General features: G+C 31.7%; 1 protein-coding gene and 1 non-coding gene across 2 annotated transcripts; one reads left to right on the top strand and one right to left on the bottom strand.

Annotated features, from left to right (window-relative positions):
* Positions 1-9,827: 9,827 nt before the first annotated feature.
* On the top strand, positions 9,828-9,900 carry TRNAE-CUC (transfer RNA glutamic acid (anticodon CUC)). The gene has a single exon. It is a non-coding gene; the product is annotated as a tRNA-Glu (tRNA).
* A 2,036-nt stretch (positions 9,901-11,936) lies between these two features.
* Positions 11,937-14,693, bottom strand: LOC107928004 (chromatin remodeling protein SHL). Its single transcript, XM_016859158.2, has 5 exons — positions 14,533-14,693; positions 14,096-14,441; positions 13,641-13,709; positions 12,948-13,083; positions 11,937-12,237 (listed from the first exon to the last, which is right to left on the bottom strand). Exons 1-5 carry the CDS (start codon positions 14,603-14,605, stop codon positions 12,211-12,213), a joined length of 651 nt encoding a protein of 216 aa, XP_016714647.1. The 5' UTR covers positions 14,606-14,693; the 3' UTR covers positions 11,937-12,210.
* Between the last annotated feature and the right edge of the window lie 3,490 nt (positions 14,694-18,183).

The raw sequence follows: 18,183 nt of genomic DNA, 5'->3' as shown, positions 1-18,183 counted from the left end.
AGACAGCGTCGATGGTTGGAATTGTTGAAAGATTACGAGCTTGTGATTGACTATCATCCGGGAAAGGCTAATGTTGTTGCTGATGCCCTAAGTCGAAAATCATTGTTTGCTTTGCGTGCAATGAACGCGCATATGGCTATGTCTGACGATGGTGTGATAGTAGCTGAGTTGAAAGTAAAATCGTTATTTATTCAACAGATTTGTGAAGCCCAGAAAGTCGATGATGATTTAATTGCAAAACGAGCTCAGTGTGACTTAAATGTTGATTCAGAGTTTCTAGTTGATGCTGAGAATTGTTTGAGATTTAGAAACCGATTATGTGTTCCGAAAAATCCAGAGTTAATTCAGATGATTTTGAATGAAGCCCACAATAGTCGATTTTCTGTTCATCCGGGTAGCACAAAAATGTATAATGATCTGAAACAACACTATTGGTGGCATGGAATGAAACGGGACATTTCTGACTTTGTTTCGAAATGTTTAATATGTCAGCAAGTAAAGGCCGAACATCAGGTACCTTCTGGATTGCTGCAGCCGATCATGATACCTGAATGGAAATAGGACAGAGTTACAATGGATTTTGTATCCGGTTTACCGTTGACACCGAGCAAGAAAGATGCAATCTGGGTTATTGTTGATAGGTTGACAAAATCGGCGCACTTTATTCCGATTCGCACGGATTTCCCACTCGATAAACTTGCTGAATTGTATGTTTTTCAAATTGTGAGATTGCATGGTGTGCCTAATTCTATCGTTTCAGATAGAGACCCGAGATTCACATCGCGATTTTGGAAGAAATTACAAGATGCTTTAGGTACGAAGCTACATTTTAGCACAGCTTTCCATCCATAAACAGATGGTCAATCCGAGCGAATCATTCAGATACTTGAGGATATGTTGAGATGTTGCATTCTTGAGTTTGAAGGTACGTGGGAACGATATTTACCTTTGATTGAATTTGCTTATAATAACAGCTTTCAATCTAGTATCAAAATGGCACCTTATGAGGCTTTGTACGGTCGTAAATGTCGTACACCACTGTATTGGACCGAGCTCAGTGAAAATAAGATACACGGGGTTGATTTGATTAAAGAGACCGAACAGAAAGTGAAAGTGATTCGGGACAGTCTGAAATCAGCATCGGATCGTCAGAAATCTTATGCGGATTTGAAAAGAAAAGATATAGAATTTCAGACCGGCGATAAAGTGTTTTTGAAAGTCTCACCATGGAAGAAAGTACTCAGATTCGGTCGTAAAGGCAAATTGAGTCCAAGATTCATTGGACCGTATGAGATTATAGAGCGTGTCGGACCGGTTGCTTACAGATTGATGTTACCACCTGAGCTAGAAAAGATTCACAATGTATTTCATGTTTCGATGCTCCGTAGATACCGATCTGATCCTTCACATGTGATTTGTCCGACGGAGATTGAAATTAACCCTGATATGTCATATGAAGAAGAACCGATTAGCATTCTGGCTCGTGAGATCAAAGAATTACGAAATAAGAAAATTCCGTTAGTTAAAGTGTTGTGGCATAAACATGGAGTTGAAGAAGCAACTTGGGAGTCAGAAGATACAATGAAAGAGCGTTATCCAAACCTATTCACCGGTAAGATTTTCGGGGACGAAAATTCCTAAGGGGGGAGAGTTGTAACAACCCGGTTTTGACTCTAATCGGACATAGTGGTTTCGGGACCACAAGTCCGAGTCAAAAAAAATATTTTAATATTATTTTGTGTGTTTATTATGTGTGAATTTAATTGTGTGAAATTTTCGTGTTTTAATTTTGTCATTTGAGTGTCCGATTAAATAAAAGGATTAAATCGCTTAAAATAAAAATTTAGGGGTTAAATCTAAAAGTACCTAATTGTTGTTGTCTTTTTAAAATGGGGGATTAATGATGCAATTAGACTAAAACATAGATAGTGGGTGGCAAAGGACTAATATGACCTTATTATATATGTTTTGTTTATTAATTATTAAAGGTTAAATAAGTAAATTAATAAATAATGTATAGTATAATAAAACAAAACATAAAACAAGCCATTATCATCTCTTTTGTTGGCCGAATGTTGCAAAGAAAGAAAACATCCATGGCATTTAGGGTTTCGGCACTTTACTAGCTTGATTAAGGTATGAAATTGTTTCGGTTTTTGATGATTTTTACGTTTTTGAGATCGTTGCTTTGAATACTTCAAAACCCATGTCTTAATTTTGTGAATTGATGAATATTTTGAATTATGCCATTGATGAATATTTGTGTTTTGGGATGTTTGATGATGAATAATGGAAGATATGTCTTAGATTAACATGTTTTGTCTTGGGATTTTTGATGAATTTGAGTATTTAGGGCTAGATTGTGAAAATAAATTTTTGAGGGACTAAAATGTGAAATAAATGAAATGTATGGACTTGTATGAATACAAGGAAGATTCGGCCTAACTATAGTGTTGTGAGATTTTGTGTATTTTGTGTTTTATGCAATAGGGACTAAATTGCAAAAAGTGTAAAATGTCTGGGGCAAAATGGTAATTTGCCCATTTAAGTGTTTTTGGATAAAATTGAATGATTTGATGAATAAAAGGGTTAAATTTGACTATGTTTAGATCAAGGAACGAAGAAAACGAATTTGGATCGGGGGAAATCGAAGGTAATCGAATAGTCAATCGTGTTTGCTGATATCCGAGGTAAGTCTATTAGCAACTAAAAGTTATTAAGTTAATATTTATACATGCTTACTAATTTTTATCTTATGATTGAGCTATAATTTAAAGTATAATAGTTGAATAAACTTTGGACTATAGATATTGTATATAACATGTTCGAATATACAAGTATGATCTTGTATAAATTATTGGATTAATCAAAGGTATGTAAAAGATATAGGTATATATATATATATGGTTTGAATGATTATATAAGTATGTATATATATATATATATATAAAGTCGAATAAGCATGCAAATATACATGTATGCGTTGTGTATTGAATTTAGTTATGTCATTATATAAGTATGCGAGGATTGATTGTGCATTTATATATGTACAAGTTTTTGTTTTGAAATTGAGTATGAAATTATACATTCATATGGTAGATTTGAATATGTATAAATGCACATGTATAAATTCTTGAATCGAAATTTGGTATGGAATTATATATGTATGTGAAAGTTTCGATTTTGTATGTATATTCACGTAAAAGTTTTTGAATGGTAGTGAAGATATGAAATTGTTAGTTTGAATTATTATAAAGTGATTGAATATAATACAGACGTTACGTCTAGCAGGCTTAATGCCGGTGAAGTAATTCAGACTTTAAGTCTAGCAGGCTAAATGCCGGTGATACATTTCAGACTTTAAGTCTAGCAGGCTAAATGCCGGTGATACATTTCGGTGAATCTGTTTAAATTGTGTTAGAATATGCAATGAATATATCTATGATTTGTGATTATATGAAATCGATGAATACATATGTACATTAGATATATGTGATTGCTGAATTTATAAATGCATATGGTGATATGTGGTAGTTAAACATATATATGTTGAGCCTATGTGTTTGATAATTAATCATGTATGCATTTGAGATATATATATATGTGTGTATTTCAAATGTATGTGTTACCTAGGTATTCAGGTATAAATTCATAATGAGTATATTTATATACAAACAAATATAAGATGTGATTGATGTATATATATTTGTGTTAGATTTGAATTGATTTAGAACATACCATGAGGGTACATATACAATCGGTTTGATATGTATATAATATGTATATATATGCTCGGTGGTATACATTCAATTGTAATGTTGTTTTGTATAATATATATATTAAACTGAATTCATCCGACAGGTATACATATCTGACTATAAATGAAATGGTCTGAGTAGAATAATGTATGAATGTTAGTTGGTTGTGTTAGTTGAAATTTCAGTAGAATAGATTAAAAAGGTTATAATAATTATGTGTTTATAATTATACATTTAGTTATGCTGGAGACTTACTAAGCTATAAAAGCTTACTTCGTTTGCTTTCGTTCATTCGTTTTTATAGATTTGGAGACGCGTTACGAGCTCGGGGATCATCAGCACAGTCCATCACACTATCGACTTCTTTTGGTATTTTGTTAAATATTTGAACTCGATCTTATGGCATGTATAGGCTTGATAATGTTTTGGTTAGTTTTGAATCCTATTGTGTAAATAGCAATGGGAAAAGAGTTTAGTTTCCATGCTTGAATTTGATTATATATGTTCATGAATTGGACTTGCATTTGGAATTAGATATTAAAGTTATGTTTATGTGAGCTTGGTTTCGTAATGCCTCGTAACCCTGATTCGGCGACGGAGACGGGTTAGGGGTGTTACATTGTGTTTGAGTTTTGCTAATGAAAATGAAATACGAATGTGTCATGATTTACTGTTAAATGTGTATGGTTATTCGAATGATGTCCGGGCTAAGTCCCAAAGGCTTTGTGCTAAGTGACCATATCCGGACTAAGATCCGAAGGCATTTGTGCGAGATACTAATTCCGGGCTAAGCCCGAAGGCATTGGTGCGAGTTACTAAATCCGGGTTAAGTCCCGAAGGCATTTGTGCGAGTTACTATAACCGGGCTATGTCCCGAAGGCATTTGAACGAGTAGCTATATCCGGTTAAATTCCGAAGGTACGTGATTCGGGAATGAACGATCTTGCTGTAAAAATTTCAGTTAATACGCTTGTAACATCCCAACATTGAGGTATGTTTCGTATGTGCTTTGAATTAGTTGAGCCCTTACAAATAAGTATTCGCTCAGTTGATAAATGAGCTACCGGCCTTTGGCTAAGTTGATCTTTGTGTATGAATATAAGGGTTGGTAATGTGAAGTAAGTATGATATTGAAAATTTGTGCAAATGAAATTATCTGTTTAGCTACATGAATGCTATACTTTGGTTGTGTCTAAATTCTTTGCTCAAAACTTACTAAACATTTAATGCTTACTCCGTTTCTTTGATTCTCTGTTTTATAGATTTTGGTTCTTCAGCTATCGGACTCGGGATTTTGAAGTCGAAGTCGCCCATACTATCAAAGCTCCTTTTGGTATACTTTTAGTTGAACTTTGAAATGGCATGTATAGGACTACCCTTTTGTTGTTGGTCATGTACCCTTCGGTTTTGTGTAAATTTGGATAGCCATGCGAAAATGGCTTAAATATACTTTGATCATAGCATTATAATCGTTTTGTATGTTGCCCGTCGAGAGGTATGGAAATGTTGGAAACGGTTAGCCATGGGAATGGTTATTCATGATCATTTTTTTTTGGAATATGTATGACAAACTCTAGTTGATCCATGGAGGATCATAAAATAGGTAAAGTTTACCTTAAAAATAGATGCTAGCAGCAGCAGTGATGTGGATGTGAAAAATCACTAAAAATAGTAGGAATAGAATTAAATAGTGAATAAATTATTTAATCGAACCTTGATGAATCTATTTTCATAGGAAAGTAACGAAACGTTCATATGAACAGTATATTATGAGATGTTAAAGTTTTCGTGAGACAGGGCCAGAACGGTTTCTGGATCCCCTGATCTGACTTTGGAAATTCATTATAAATTAACTAGAGACATTTAGAAGTCATGCCATATATGTATAGATTCCTATTTAAGTCTAGTTTCTATAGAAACAAACGGCATCAGTATTGAAGCCCTGTACAGGGAGATAACCAAATCGTAATGCATGAAGGTCAGTGTAGTCGTACCCTGTAACAGGGGAGACTTTAACTAATAAACTGTACTAATTGGCCTGACCAAAAATTATAGAAAAAAATATGTAGATGGACATACGAGTCTAGTTTCAGGGAAAAATTACAAAACTGATTTTCGAGTTTTAGAACTCAAGATATGATTTTTAAGGTGACAGTGACACAGTTAGCCAACTGCCTGGAAATTTTTAAAATGAACTGTGCAAGTAAGTGAATGTAGTCTGTGAACCCCTCGTGTCCGACTCCGGCAACGGTCTCGGGTACGGGGTGTTACACGATTGCCGGTATAGGCTATGAGGTATTACCAAGCTAAACATTTAATTTCAATCACATAATCTACCAACACAAGTATAAATCGAACTGAATACATACAGATTTATAATTCATAAGTGCCATTTTCATACGGCCAAGATATTTACAATTTCAAAACATATTTTTGTCAACAGTCCAACCTATACATGCCATATCGAGTCCAAAATATAACTGTACCAAAAAGATCGATAGTATGAAGAACTGCTGACGATCCCCGAGTCGATAGCCAAAATCAACAATCTATAAAACAAAGAAATAAGAAACAGAGTAAGCTTTCGAGGCTTAGTAAGTTTTAAGCAATTTATACTATTAAGGCTTATCGTTAAAATTGAACACTGAGTATCGCAAAACTTGTATTCTAATTGTAATTCACTTGGCCAAATATACACCAGTACATTAGTTACAAAACCCCTTGGCCGAATATGTATGTATGTATACACAAGACTTCTTGCACATATTTCATTATTTACATAGATTATACTAATACCTTTAATCACATTCTTTCATATGGTGACTTAAATTAACCAATTATATTATTGTCTTATCCTCAAATACCGAATTCATTCACACACACATATATATATATATTTCGTGCCTTGATACTATTAAATCACTTAAAAAAATCAATTCAAATATAAGCACATAACACGAACCTTAACATGTAAACATATAATACTTACGCAACGATGTTTACCACTGATATTCGAAGTCGAAATCTTATTTAACTTACTGGCATCGGTTCTGTCAAATCTTAGAGCTCGGAATACATTACTAGCGTAAGCCTGCGGGTCTTTAACCCGGATATTTTTCCAGCACGTAGCCTGCGGACCTCAAGTCCAGATATATCTCTAGCATATAGCCTGCGGATCTCATGTTCGGATATTTTTCCAGCATATAACCTGCGGACCTCATGTCCGGATATTTTCAATCTCATACACATTTGATCATAACACATGACAGTCACCTTATCACTTAATAGTCGTATATTACATTCGAATATAAACTCGATACGCACATCATCATTCACATTTCAGCTCAGTGGTTATATCTCATATCACTCATTCTATTCATCATTTAATCTTAAATTCAAAGTGGCCATCAAACTATAAGTCATATACATGCATTATCTATTATACATCTTAATTCAAGTGCAAGCCAAAGATCACAATTTACCTACTATACTCTTATAGTGGCATTGTCAATTATATACTAAAGGAAACTACTTAAAACTTACCTCGGATATATTTGAACGGTTGCGAAATGGCTACTCGGTTACTTTCTCTTTTCCCTTATTCGAAATTGCCCCCTATGCTCTTAAGCTTTAATTCAACAAATTTTAAACTAATCATTAATCGACTATTCAAATATTATTTTCAGAATATAATACATATATATTCGACTTTCACACATACAGATTATAGTAAGCTTATAAGAAATCAATAAGCAATTCATTAGCAAATTTTTATCAATGTTTACAATATAATCACAATTTCACTATAAGCTGACTTCCTAAGCAACAGTCACTAAATTATTTATAACTAGATCTATGAAACTCCAAATCAATTGCCGTGAATTTTCCTTGAAAATAGACTCATTTATCTTTTATCCATAAAATTTTCATAATTTTTAGTTTAGCCAATCAATACCAGATTTTTCCTAAAGTTTCCCTTGTTTCACTGTTTGACTAATCTGACCATTCTTCACTACGAAATAAATTTCTCATTATACAGAATTCAAAACATGTCCTTGTTTATTTAATTTGAAACTAGACTCATTAAGGAGTCTAAGCATATAAATTTCATCATTTGACTATTTTTATACGTTTTATAGTGATTTTATAAAAACAGAAGAGGGGATCTAGAAGTCATTTTGACTCTGTCCCACATTACTTCAATTATCTCATTATCGGCAATGCTTTTGCTTTTATAGTTTCTTTTATAAGAAACTAGACTCATCAAGATTTAATTACATAATTTATTCAGCTTCTAACTCAACTCCCACAATTTATAGTGATTTTCCAAAATCACTTTACTGCTGCTGTCCCAAGGAGATTATTACCAATTTACTCTTTCACACATTCTTTGTATACATATTATTTAAACATGTATATCACCAAATCAATTTCATCATATATATTTCTATAATTTCACTTAAGCATAATATCAATACAACACATCGTGCTCATTTAAACACAACATTACCCGAATATCCATCTACTAAGCATTTTAACAAATTTTTCTTCAACTATCCACACATTCGGCAATGACATAGGTAATCTAGAAAACCTTAATTTACTAGTAATTATTCACAACACATATAGGCATCTACTCCAATCCATCACTTTAAACACAAGCATAACTCAACTATTATAAATGCTCACATTCTGCATTTTCACCAATGCACAAGCCGATTTTTTTCTATCATTCAAAATTATCTATATGAACATTAAATTAGTTCCAACATCACCTATTCCTAATTATTCCTTAATTCATAAAGGCAACAAACATCCCCTTAAACATCTTCCATAACCGAATATTCATTTTACTACCAAACTCAAAATTTTGACATGGGCAAGTAAGGGACTTAGTAACTAGCTTAATATATGCAAAAGAATTCAAAAACTAACATGGATTTCATACCTTAATCAAGACTAGAAAGGAGTAGCCGAATACTTGTTTCCCCTCCCTTCTCTTCTTAGAATTTTCGGCCAAAGATATCAAAAGATGAACATTTTATTTCTTTTCTTTGTTTTATTCATTTAATTAATTTAACACATTTTTTTTATTACATAAATTAAGCCATTACCATATTTTAATATTATTACATAACACATATTGCTTATCATCATTACCATGGCCGGCCACTACTATCAAAGTGGGGAAATTGACATGCAAGTCCACCTTTTTGATTACATGCATTAATAGACCATTTTAAAATTAACCTATCACATTTTAAAAATGTCACATATAACTCCTATTTAATAAATTTCACATACAAATGACAAAATTAAAGCATGAAACTTTCACACATGCATGTACACATACAATAAGCATAGAATATAACAATCAATTATTTTTGTGACTCGATTTTATGGTCCCGAAATCACTTTCCGACTAGGGTCAAATTAGAGCTGTCACAATCAGTACCCATCAACGAGTCTAAGAACATACCTTAGATCCAAGTCGATTTGGCGGTCAGTATCAAAGATCAAAGAAGAAAGGTGTTTGGACTTTGGTACGCAAGTTCTTAACATTTAAAGCAATTTCATAAAAACAAATTATAGAAAAGAAAGAGAATAAGAGTTTTAGATTTGTGCAGATAGTGCCAATAGAGAAGGCCATACAATAACTATTTTAATAGTTCAATGACTTAAATGAAAACTTTTGAATGATTCAATGACCAAAACATAAACTTACTAATAATTTAGTAACATTACATAAATGATTTACCTCCACCACTCGAACTACATGGTTGTCTGCTCATATAGAATGAATCGACTTCAACCTCCACGTGACTTTCTTTGGTATGACCAGTATTCTTTTGTTGACGTGATTCACATTGTTATACCTATGGAATTGGATTGGATTCCATTGAAAGCACATTGGTAACCATTTACTTTACTTTCATAAAATTTGAAACAAAAATAATGAAAACGATTCCCTCTCGTCTTTATTTGCTGCTGTCACCATCACTCAACGTGGCCGGATTCTTTTTTTTTTGTTTTGAACTTATATTTAAACTATTAAAAATATGTCAGCTTTCCGTTGTAGTCTAGGTGGTTAGGATACTCGGCTCTCACCCGAGAGACCCGGGTTCAAGTCCCGGCAACGGAAGACATATTTTTTTTTAGCACTCTGCATTATTTCCCAGTCCCTATACCCTTTGGATTTTGAAAGTTTAGTCCCCACACTTTTAATTTGAGAAATTTAATCCCTCTATTTATCTAATTTAAAGTGCCTTCTACTCTTTGGATTTTGAAATTTTAGTTTTTAAACTTATCAAATTTAAAATTTCAATTGTGGTAAAAGTATCATGGAGGCTTTTGTACTAAGAGTCAGATTATATTTTGCCCCCTCTACTCAAAAAACGAGTAAATTAATCTCTGTATGTTAGATCAAAAAGTAAATTGGTCATGAATTTTGTTAAAAATTCCATTCATTTTTACTGTTAAAAACTAATCTTTATATATCAGCATGAAGTAAAAATGATATGCTACTTATAACTGTTTAATTAATCTGTTAGTCATGAAAATGGATGAAACCAGTTTATTTTTTGATCTAATGTACAAGATTAATTTGCCCATGTTTGCTCTTTAACATTTATGGCACTTGTGATTTAATGGAATCGTTAAATGTCAAAACCAGGCAAATAAGTTTCCTTTTTGGTAAAAACACCTCTATAGTCCCTCTTAATTTTCGAAATTGAGTAAATTGATCATTCTTTAAAAAATCGTAGCAATTTAATCTCTGTCAATTTCAAAAGTGAGCAGCTAAGGAAAATTAATTGAGATTTAATATATTCCTTCAATTGTACATAATTTTGATTGGTATAATAAAAAATTTAGTCTTAGATCTTTACATATTTTATCATTTTAACCTTGTTTCTAAAAAAATTAACGAATTTATCCTCAACATTTACACAAATGTTGCAGACTAAATTTGTTAAATTAGGAGAAAATTGATGAAATATGTAAACTTTGAGGTCTAAATTTATTATTATACCGATCAAATTTGAGCAAAATGATAGAAAACATTAACGCTGTGATTAAACTTTCGAAATCGAAAGGATTAAATTGCTCTGAATTTTTTAGTGGACCAATTTGTCCAAATTCGAAACTGAGAGGGACTAGTGATGTCTTTTTACCTTTCATTTGTTATTCGTGGTTTTGTTTGGGTTGTTTTTCAAGAGCTTATAACTCCATTAACAAAGCTTTTTCAGAATCTCAAATCAAATAATTGGATGTCTTTGTCTGGCTGCATCAATCATCATCAACCCAATGGAAAAAACCAAAAAGAAAAAAATAATAATAATCCCAGTATGCATGGAAGAGCGCTTGCTTTCTTCCCACTACCACTCATTCAAAAAAAAAAAAAAAAGAGCTAAAGTCAAAGTCATGAAAAACAAGACAACGAGGAAACCGAGGGAAGACAAAGACAACCAATAAAGCAAGAAGAGCGTTTAAATTTGGTTAAAATTATACTATTAGTCCCTATACCCTTCACAAATATAAAATTTAATTTTGTACCTTTATTTTCAATAATTTTGTAATTTACATTTTGAAATAAAAAAAGAATTCATTTAATAGCAATGTAATTTAAAAAATGACATGTAATGAACATGAATTTAACAAAAGTGTAAGTATTAAATTCTAAATTTGTAAAAAGTATATGTACTTAAGACATATTTTAACCTTTAAATTTTGGTCGTCCTTAATTTTATTTTTTGTAGACTTTAGATTTAGTCATTTATGTTTACTTAAAATCATGATTTGGTTATTGAATTTTTAAAAATTACTACATGATTATCAATATTATCTATTATTCTATAAAAAAAAGTAATTTTTAGGATTAATTTCACTAATAGTTCATAAACCATTGTTTATATTTCGATTTAATATTTAAACTTCAAAATGTTTTAATTGAATTATTTTAGGTTCGTATCAATCAAGCCTTTCCATCAATCATTCAACAATTTAAACCTATTTAAAGCATGTAAATCAAACACTAAACATGTGTACACCTACCACATCAACAATAATTACAAGGATCATTTCTTTCTTTTAACACGTTGAATTCAAAGTGTCTAAATTATAATATCTTGAAATTCAGAAACCAAATTAGAATTTGGATCATAATTTAAAGACATTAGGTGAAATTAACCCTAATTTTTATGGCTATTTTATAAGCTAAAAAGCAGTTTTTAATTATACACAAACCCTAATTTATAAACCAGATACAGAGAGAGAAGGGGGAACCTACATCCTGATAATTACTTACAACCAAACACATAAACATTGAGATAAAAAGGTTTTTCAAACCCAGTTACTGTCAACTCAACCATTATCCACTCACAAGGCATAGTTAACAGCGATAACCGGCTTCAGTCTTCGACTAAAAACACTAGGCTTATGTACCATTTTCTCGTCACCTCCGACGCCGTTTTGTATCCACCTGAAACACAGTATTCCATGTTATGTGACACAACCTGGCATATATATAATAGATAGGGCACTGAAATCTTCTCAACTCAAAAACCTAAACCACGAAAACAGGCATAAATATAACGGATAAAACGCTGCAAATGAATGACCGAGTTGGTGATTATAGGAAATAAGGCAAGAGAAGTGAAGTGAAGTGAGGCGAGACCGTAGCCTGTGAATTTGGAGCAAGTTTGAAATCGGAAGGTTTGCCTACTTTCTGCAAGAAGCTGGATTTTTAATGCGAGTAATCTTGTAATCAGGGTTGTTTGAATCAAACCAGACCGGCCGGAATACTGATCTGGAAAAGGACATTGGACCGGTTGACCTTGGGAACCAGAATGGACCAGTTGAACTGGTTGGACCAATGAACTAGTAGCCTGATTGGTTCAACTATTGATCCGGTTTTAAAAACCTTGTTTGTAATTCATCAATGCATAATGAACTGACGATTTATCAAGAATAATATACCGCTTGAACCACATTCTTCCCAAAGGCCAAATGATTGTGCATTGATCAACCAAGATGTATATATTTCGAATGAACCTAAAATTTTTTCTCATAAGGGTATGACAGATGCATTTCGATACCACCTCGATCTCCAATAACAGATGCATGTCTGAATAATAACTAGTAAAGTGACTACCGAAAAAAGGATGAAGGACAACAATGAAGCATAAATACCTTTGTATCCGAGTGTCTGGAAGCGGCATGAGAATTCTGCAACTTCTTCTGACCTTCAGACGAACAACTTTCGCAAAAGAAGTGATCGAGCCTTTTAGCCTCCTCTGCCGTCATTTCTATACAAGCAGGATGAAACCTGAATCAAAAGTAGCGTGCTGAATATGGCAACTGCTTTTACAGCATACCAGATAAATTGAATACTTTTTATCTACAGAATTCATACACTAAATATATATAAAGGACCTTCAAGATTAGACACAGCTGCTATAACTCTCGAAAATTAAATAAAATCAATCATAGGCGTCTCGAAGAAAATTAGGTGTCGCAAATTTAACGTTTATCACACCTGTACAGGAGCTTCTTCATAGGCCTAAAAAGAGGTCTTTAAGAGCTACTTTTTTTAATTGATAATTAAACCATAGCCATAATACTACTAGCATTGTGGAAACTGATTCCTGCTCCTATTTCAAGTAACAGCCAAGTTGATACCATTCTTATCCAACAAACTAATTAATCGCTTTTACCAGAACTGATAAAGTTGAAAAACAACTAGAAAAAGCATTAAGCGGAGAAAAGTTTCGGCATATTCCGAAACAGCTTCATACAATATAATCATCCATAATATCCGACTTATAAAACAATATAAACTAAGGCCTGACCGCAATAGCTACCTCCCCGAGAATCCCAACTTACCAGTCACTGCAACCTTCGCATTGAACCATTAGGTCGTCGGGATTATATGGCATCTCGCATTTGCAGTAACTGAAACAGTACAACAACAAAAGTTGCAGAACACTTTAGCTTCATTGATAAACAAAAATTTCCAGTTCTTTTTTCAAGAAATTTGTCATTTTGATCAATAATGTTTCAATAATTTAAGGAACCTACATGCATTTACACTGAAAAAGTAGTGTATTAAGCAAAGAAATCCTATAAAAAATTGAAATTAATTGATTCTATATATGCAACGCCCAGCTATGAGCAAAATCAACTTAAACGATTTCGACCCTAAACATAAATTATTCAAAGTATCAACTGAAAAAGTCATCCAAAAATTCAACCTAAATACTCAAAATTAACCAAAAACAAACGCCCATGTGACCTAACTAGTCAAAATTATTCAAGAAATTAGCAAAAAATTAACATACACGGCAACGCGATCGGGATTGAAAGCACCGGTGGAAGAATTATATTCAAAACGACAGAAGAAGTCGTCGTTTCCGACGGCGTCAAGCTTGGTATAGCTCTTGAAATTGTGTACCGTACACTTCCCTTCGATGGTATCGGCGCTTTGCACATCGTAATGATCGGATAAAAAAAGCTCCTTAGATCCATGGAACTGTCTTCTCCCTCCGATCGACTCCTCCGGCCGGTAATACCACCTCACGTGCACCTTCACGTTTCCACCACGTGCGTCCGCCTCGATCCGCTCGATTCTCGACACGTACTGCGGTTTTGATTGATCCGCCGGTCGCATCAACACGCAATCCCCCGCTGCCAATCACCAACACAACTCTTAAAGAAGAAAAAAAGAAAGAAAAAAAAGAAAAAACAAGCACCATAATTTTGGTTCTTTAAGCTTTACCTTTGATGATTTTGTTGATGTGTTTGACTGCATAAGAGTCTAGAGTTCTCCTTGGAGCTTTGGCTTTCACCATGGAAGAACAAAAAAAAGGCTACTTTTTTCAGAGAAATGCAATACAAAGGCATGCACAAGGACAACAGAGAGATTGTGGACTGACATAAATAAATTAATTTAAAATATATATAAAACTCATTAATTATGTTTTGGTTAAATTTATAACAAGTCCTCGTACTATAATTTGTTTGTGGATTTAGTACCCTTGAAAAATTAATCGATAGTCTAACTTGATATACTTTAGTTGGCGGCATTCTTTGGAAGTCTCTTTAGTTATTGTTAAGGGGAAGTTGGGTCTCGGATCTTTAGCAAGAAATATTGTCTCATTTGGGAGTTTTATCTCTCATTCGAAGGAGTATCTTTGTTGATGGTTAGTGTAGATACTACAAGCTCGCAAGAGAAATATAAATATTTTAAAAAATCAATTATGTAAAGTGTTCCTGCTGAAGGTCGAATCATCAACCAAGGCCTCATAAATTATCCGCTCTTCTTAATATGATCTTCCTTTATCTTTATTTTTTAAATTCTTCCATCTTTAATTCCTAAGTTTGACTTTTTGGGTTGTTTTACTAGTTTTTGACATAGGTAATGGAAAAACTAAAAATACATATTTCGAAAAATAAAAAGATAAAAAAATCGAATGAGTATAGAGGGACTAAATTTTCCAAAAGTGCAAAATACAAGGAACTTTTGTGAAATTTGACCTTAATATCTTTTCTTTTCTCTTTGTTGTACTCCATTTAGTTTTATTTTTTTGGCGGGGAGGTGAGGTTCGGTGTTACGCGGGGATTATAGTGAAGTTGTGCTTTGAGGGCTTTTAATCACCATTGATTTCATTTGAAACAAGGATAAGATTGGGATTATGGTGAAAGTTGGGGGGTTTTACGGGAAGTAAAAAGGAAGGATAATCGAGTGTCCACGTCAGCGGGTGATTGGATTTGGTTTCGCTTCAACTTCTCTTACAAGGTGGTGGAGGTTGCTGTGGTATGGGAACGAAACGTTTTATGTTAGGGGGAACTCAGAGTTCAGATTCGCTGCAACCAGATCCATTATTAGTTTTACAAAAGCTCAGTTTCTGCATTCTGTTGTTGCCACGTATAAGCTTCTAGAAAGATAATTGTTTATGATGCTGCCACGTAAGCTTTGCTTGGAAGCTTGCTGTCTTAAAATGTTCTTATGGTCAGGTATTTAAGTAGTAAAAACTTATCCGTTCTATTTTCATTTTTCAAGAAAAAAATATTAAAAAATTAGCATCAATAATTCTTTTAATTTTAATAATTTAATCCTTATTGTCCCGTTCGAGTTATTATTACAAAAGCGAATAGGAGCAATTAAATATAATTAATTATAGTTTTAATATTTTTTATCAACTGTACATAATTTTAATTAGTATAATCATAAATTTAGTATTTGATATTTATATATTTTTTGTAAATATTGCGAGTTAAATTTATGAAATCAAGATCAAATTGATAAAATATATAAACATTGAGGACTAAATTTGTTATTATGCCATTAAAAATGTTTAATTGACAAAAAAAACGTCTTTAATTTACCCATTTCTTAAATTAGCACGAACTAAATTGCTTTGATATTTTTTAAAGAGATTAATTAGCTCGATATTGAAATTAAAAGGAATGAAAGACTTCTTTTTATTGAATTTTTTATAACGAAAATTTGAATCTAATTCGGTTAATCAATTTGAATCAATTTTTATAACCGATTGAATGATTTAATTCAGTTAATCTGTCAATGGTCAAATTTAGTTCGGTCGGAGATCAATTAATGATTTTTTAAAATTTTAATTATCAGTTAATTCGGTTTGAAATCAGATAATTAATCAATTAACCGAAATATTTGTTGTTTTCAAGACTTATGTAGTGTTTGATTGTTAACTTTCAAGACTTACATAATATTTCTAATGTCCTATTTGTTGTTTTCACCTCCATTTAAAGTTTTTTTGAACTATTAAATAAAAAAAATTGAACATCATCAATGTATTATTATATGTTCTATATTAATTTTAATTAAAAGACAAAAATATATAAATTTCAGTTAATTGATTAACTAATCAAATTAATCGAAATATTTCAGTTCGATTAATGGTTAAAGATTTTTACATTTCGAGTAATCTGAGCTTGTGCTTGTTTAACCATTCAAAAAATCATAATATTCAAAATAAACTTAAAATCAATAATTTACTAATTTTATAATTGAAATCATGGTTTTTAATTCGAAACATAATCTTTTAAATACTAATTAAATCATTCAAAATTCATAAAAATAAAATTAATATAGTTAGGTATAGTAAAACAACTACTAACGACAAACTTGAATATACATGGTTTATCAAGTTGTCAACTTAAGTTTCCTGATCCGAAATTCACATAACTTTCGACTTGGTTAACTATTTTTTTATTTCGTTTTCACCAGAATACTCATTGATTCACAAGCTATCATTTGACATAATTTTAAACAAAGTGACCAATGTTTTATTCCTCCCATTCACTACAGCCGAAACTTACTATATCTAGCTATTTTTGTTTCGTTTTTACACTTCTAACAATTTAAAAACCGACCGTTTGAACACCCCTACTTATCAAACACCTTCCAATATGCTACCCCAAGCAAATTATTTAATTCATCAATAAAATTAATTGTTATGATACTTATATTTTAAGAATTTAATTACAATACATGCATTAAAAAAAGGATTTAATTTAAACGTTTTAGCTCTTGAGTTGAAATTATGGACAGATCGTTAAATTAAAATAAATAAGATAATTAATAAATATTATTTATTCAGTGAAAAGTAATAGATAGTGGCGGAAATAAATGAAGAGAGTAATTGTGATTTTTAATTTCAAACAAATTAATAAATGAGCAAACCCTAAAAGTCAAATTACACTTTTGATTTCAATCAAATTAATAAAAAATCAATTTTAAGCCGAAAGTGAAAACTAAAACACCGAATGCATCACGTTATTAATTTTCACTTATAAAAGTTTTTTTTTTGTAAGTTAAAATTTTCAATTTCGCCCTGGAATCGAAAATAATTTAAATTCGAAAAAATTTAAATTTATAAACGTAATTTTTTAAAAAAAATTAATATTAAGTATCTAAATTTGATATTTTTTTAAAATTTTGACGTTTGAACTTATTTTTCTTACATTAATTTTGGAATTTGACAAAATTCAAATTTAATGACTAAATTTCGAGACAAATGTGAACCAAATTCAGAGACAAAGGCACTGTCAAAGGGGCACTCTAAAATGAGAAAATTGTAGTTTGTATCCTTGAAAATACATAAAATTATATAAGTTAATATATAGTAAAATTACATTTCTTTTTCTCCAAAATGATAAAATATTGATTTAATCCTTTAATAAAATTATAAATATATTAACTAATATAATAGCAAAATTTTACTTTAGCTCTTATAAAAATATAAAATTCAATTCTGGCCCCTACAAAAAAAATTTCAAGTTTTCATCCATGTTCAATGACTAAAGTGGAAAAAATTCTCTAATTCAAAAAATTGGATGTATGCAAACTTAAATAATAAACAGAGGACTAGATTGTTTAACATGAAACTAT

Source organism: Gossypium hirsutum, chromosome A03, assembly GCF_007990345.1.
Source record: "Gossypium hirsutum isolate 1008001.06 chromosome A03, Gossypium_hirsutum_v2.1, whole genome shotgun sequence".
In the NCBI taxonomy this organism is placed as follows: domain Eukaryota; kingdom Viridiplantae; phylum Streptophyta; class Magnoliopsida; order Malvales; family Malvaceae; genus Gossypium; species Gossypium hirsutum.
The sequence above is the reverse complement of the archived record's forward strand: the minus strand, read 5'-3'. Positions and strand labels throughout refer to the sequence as shown.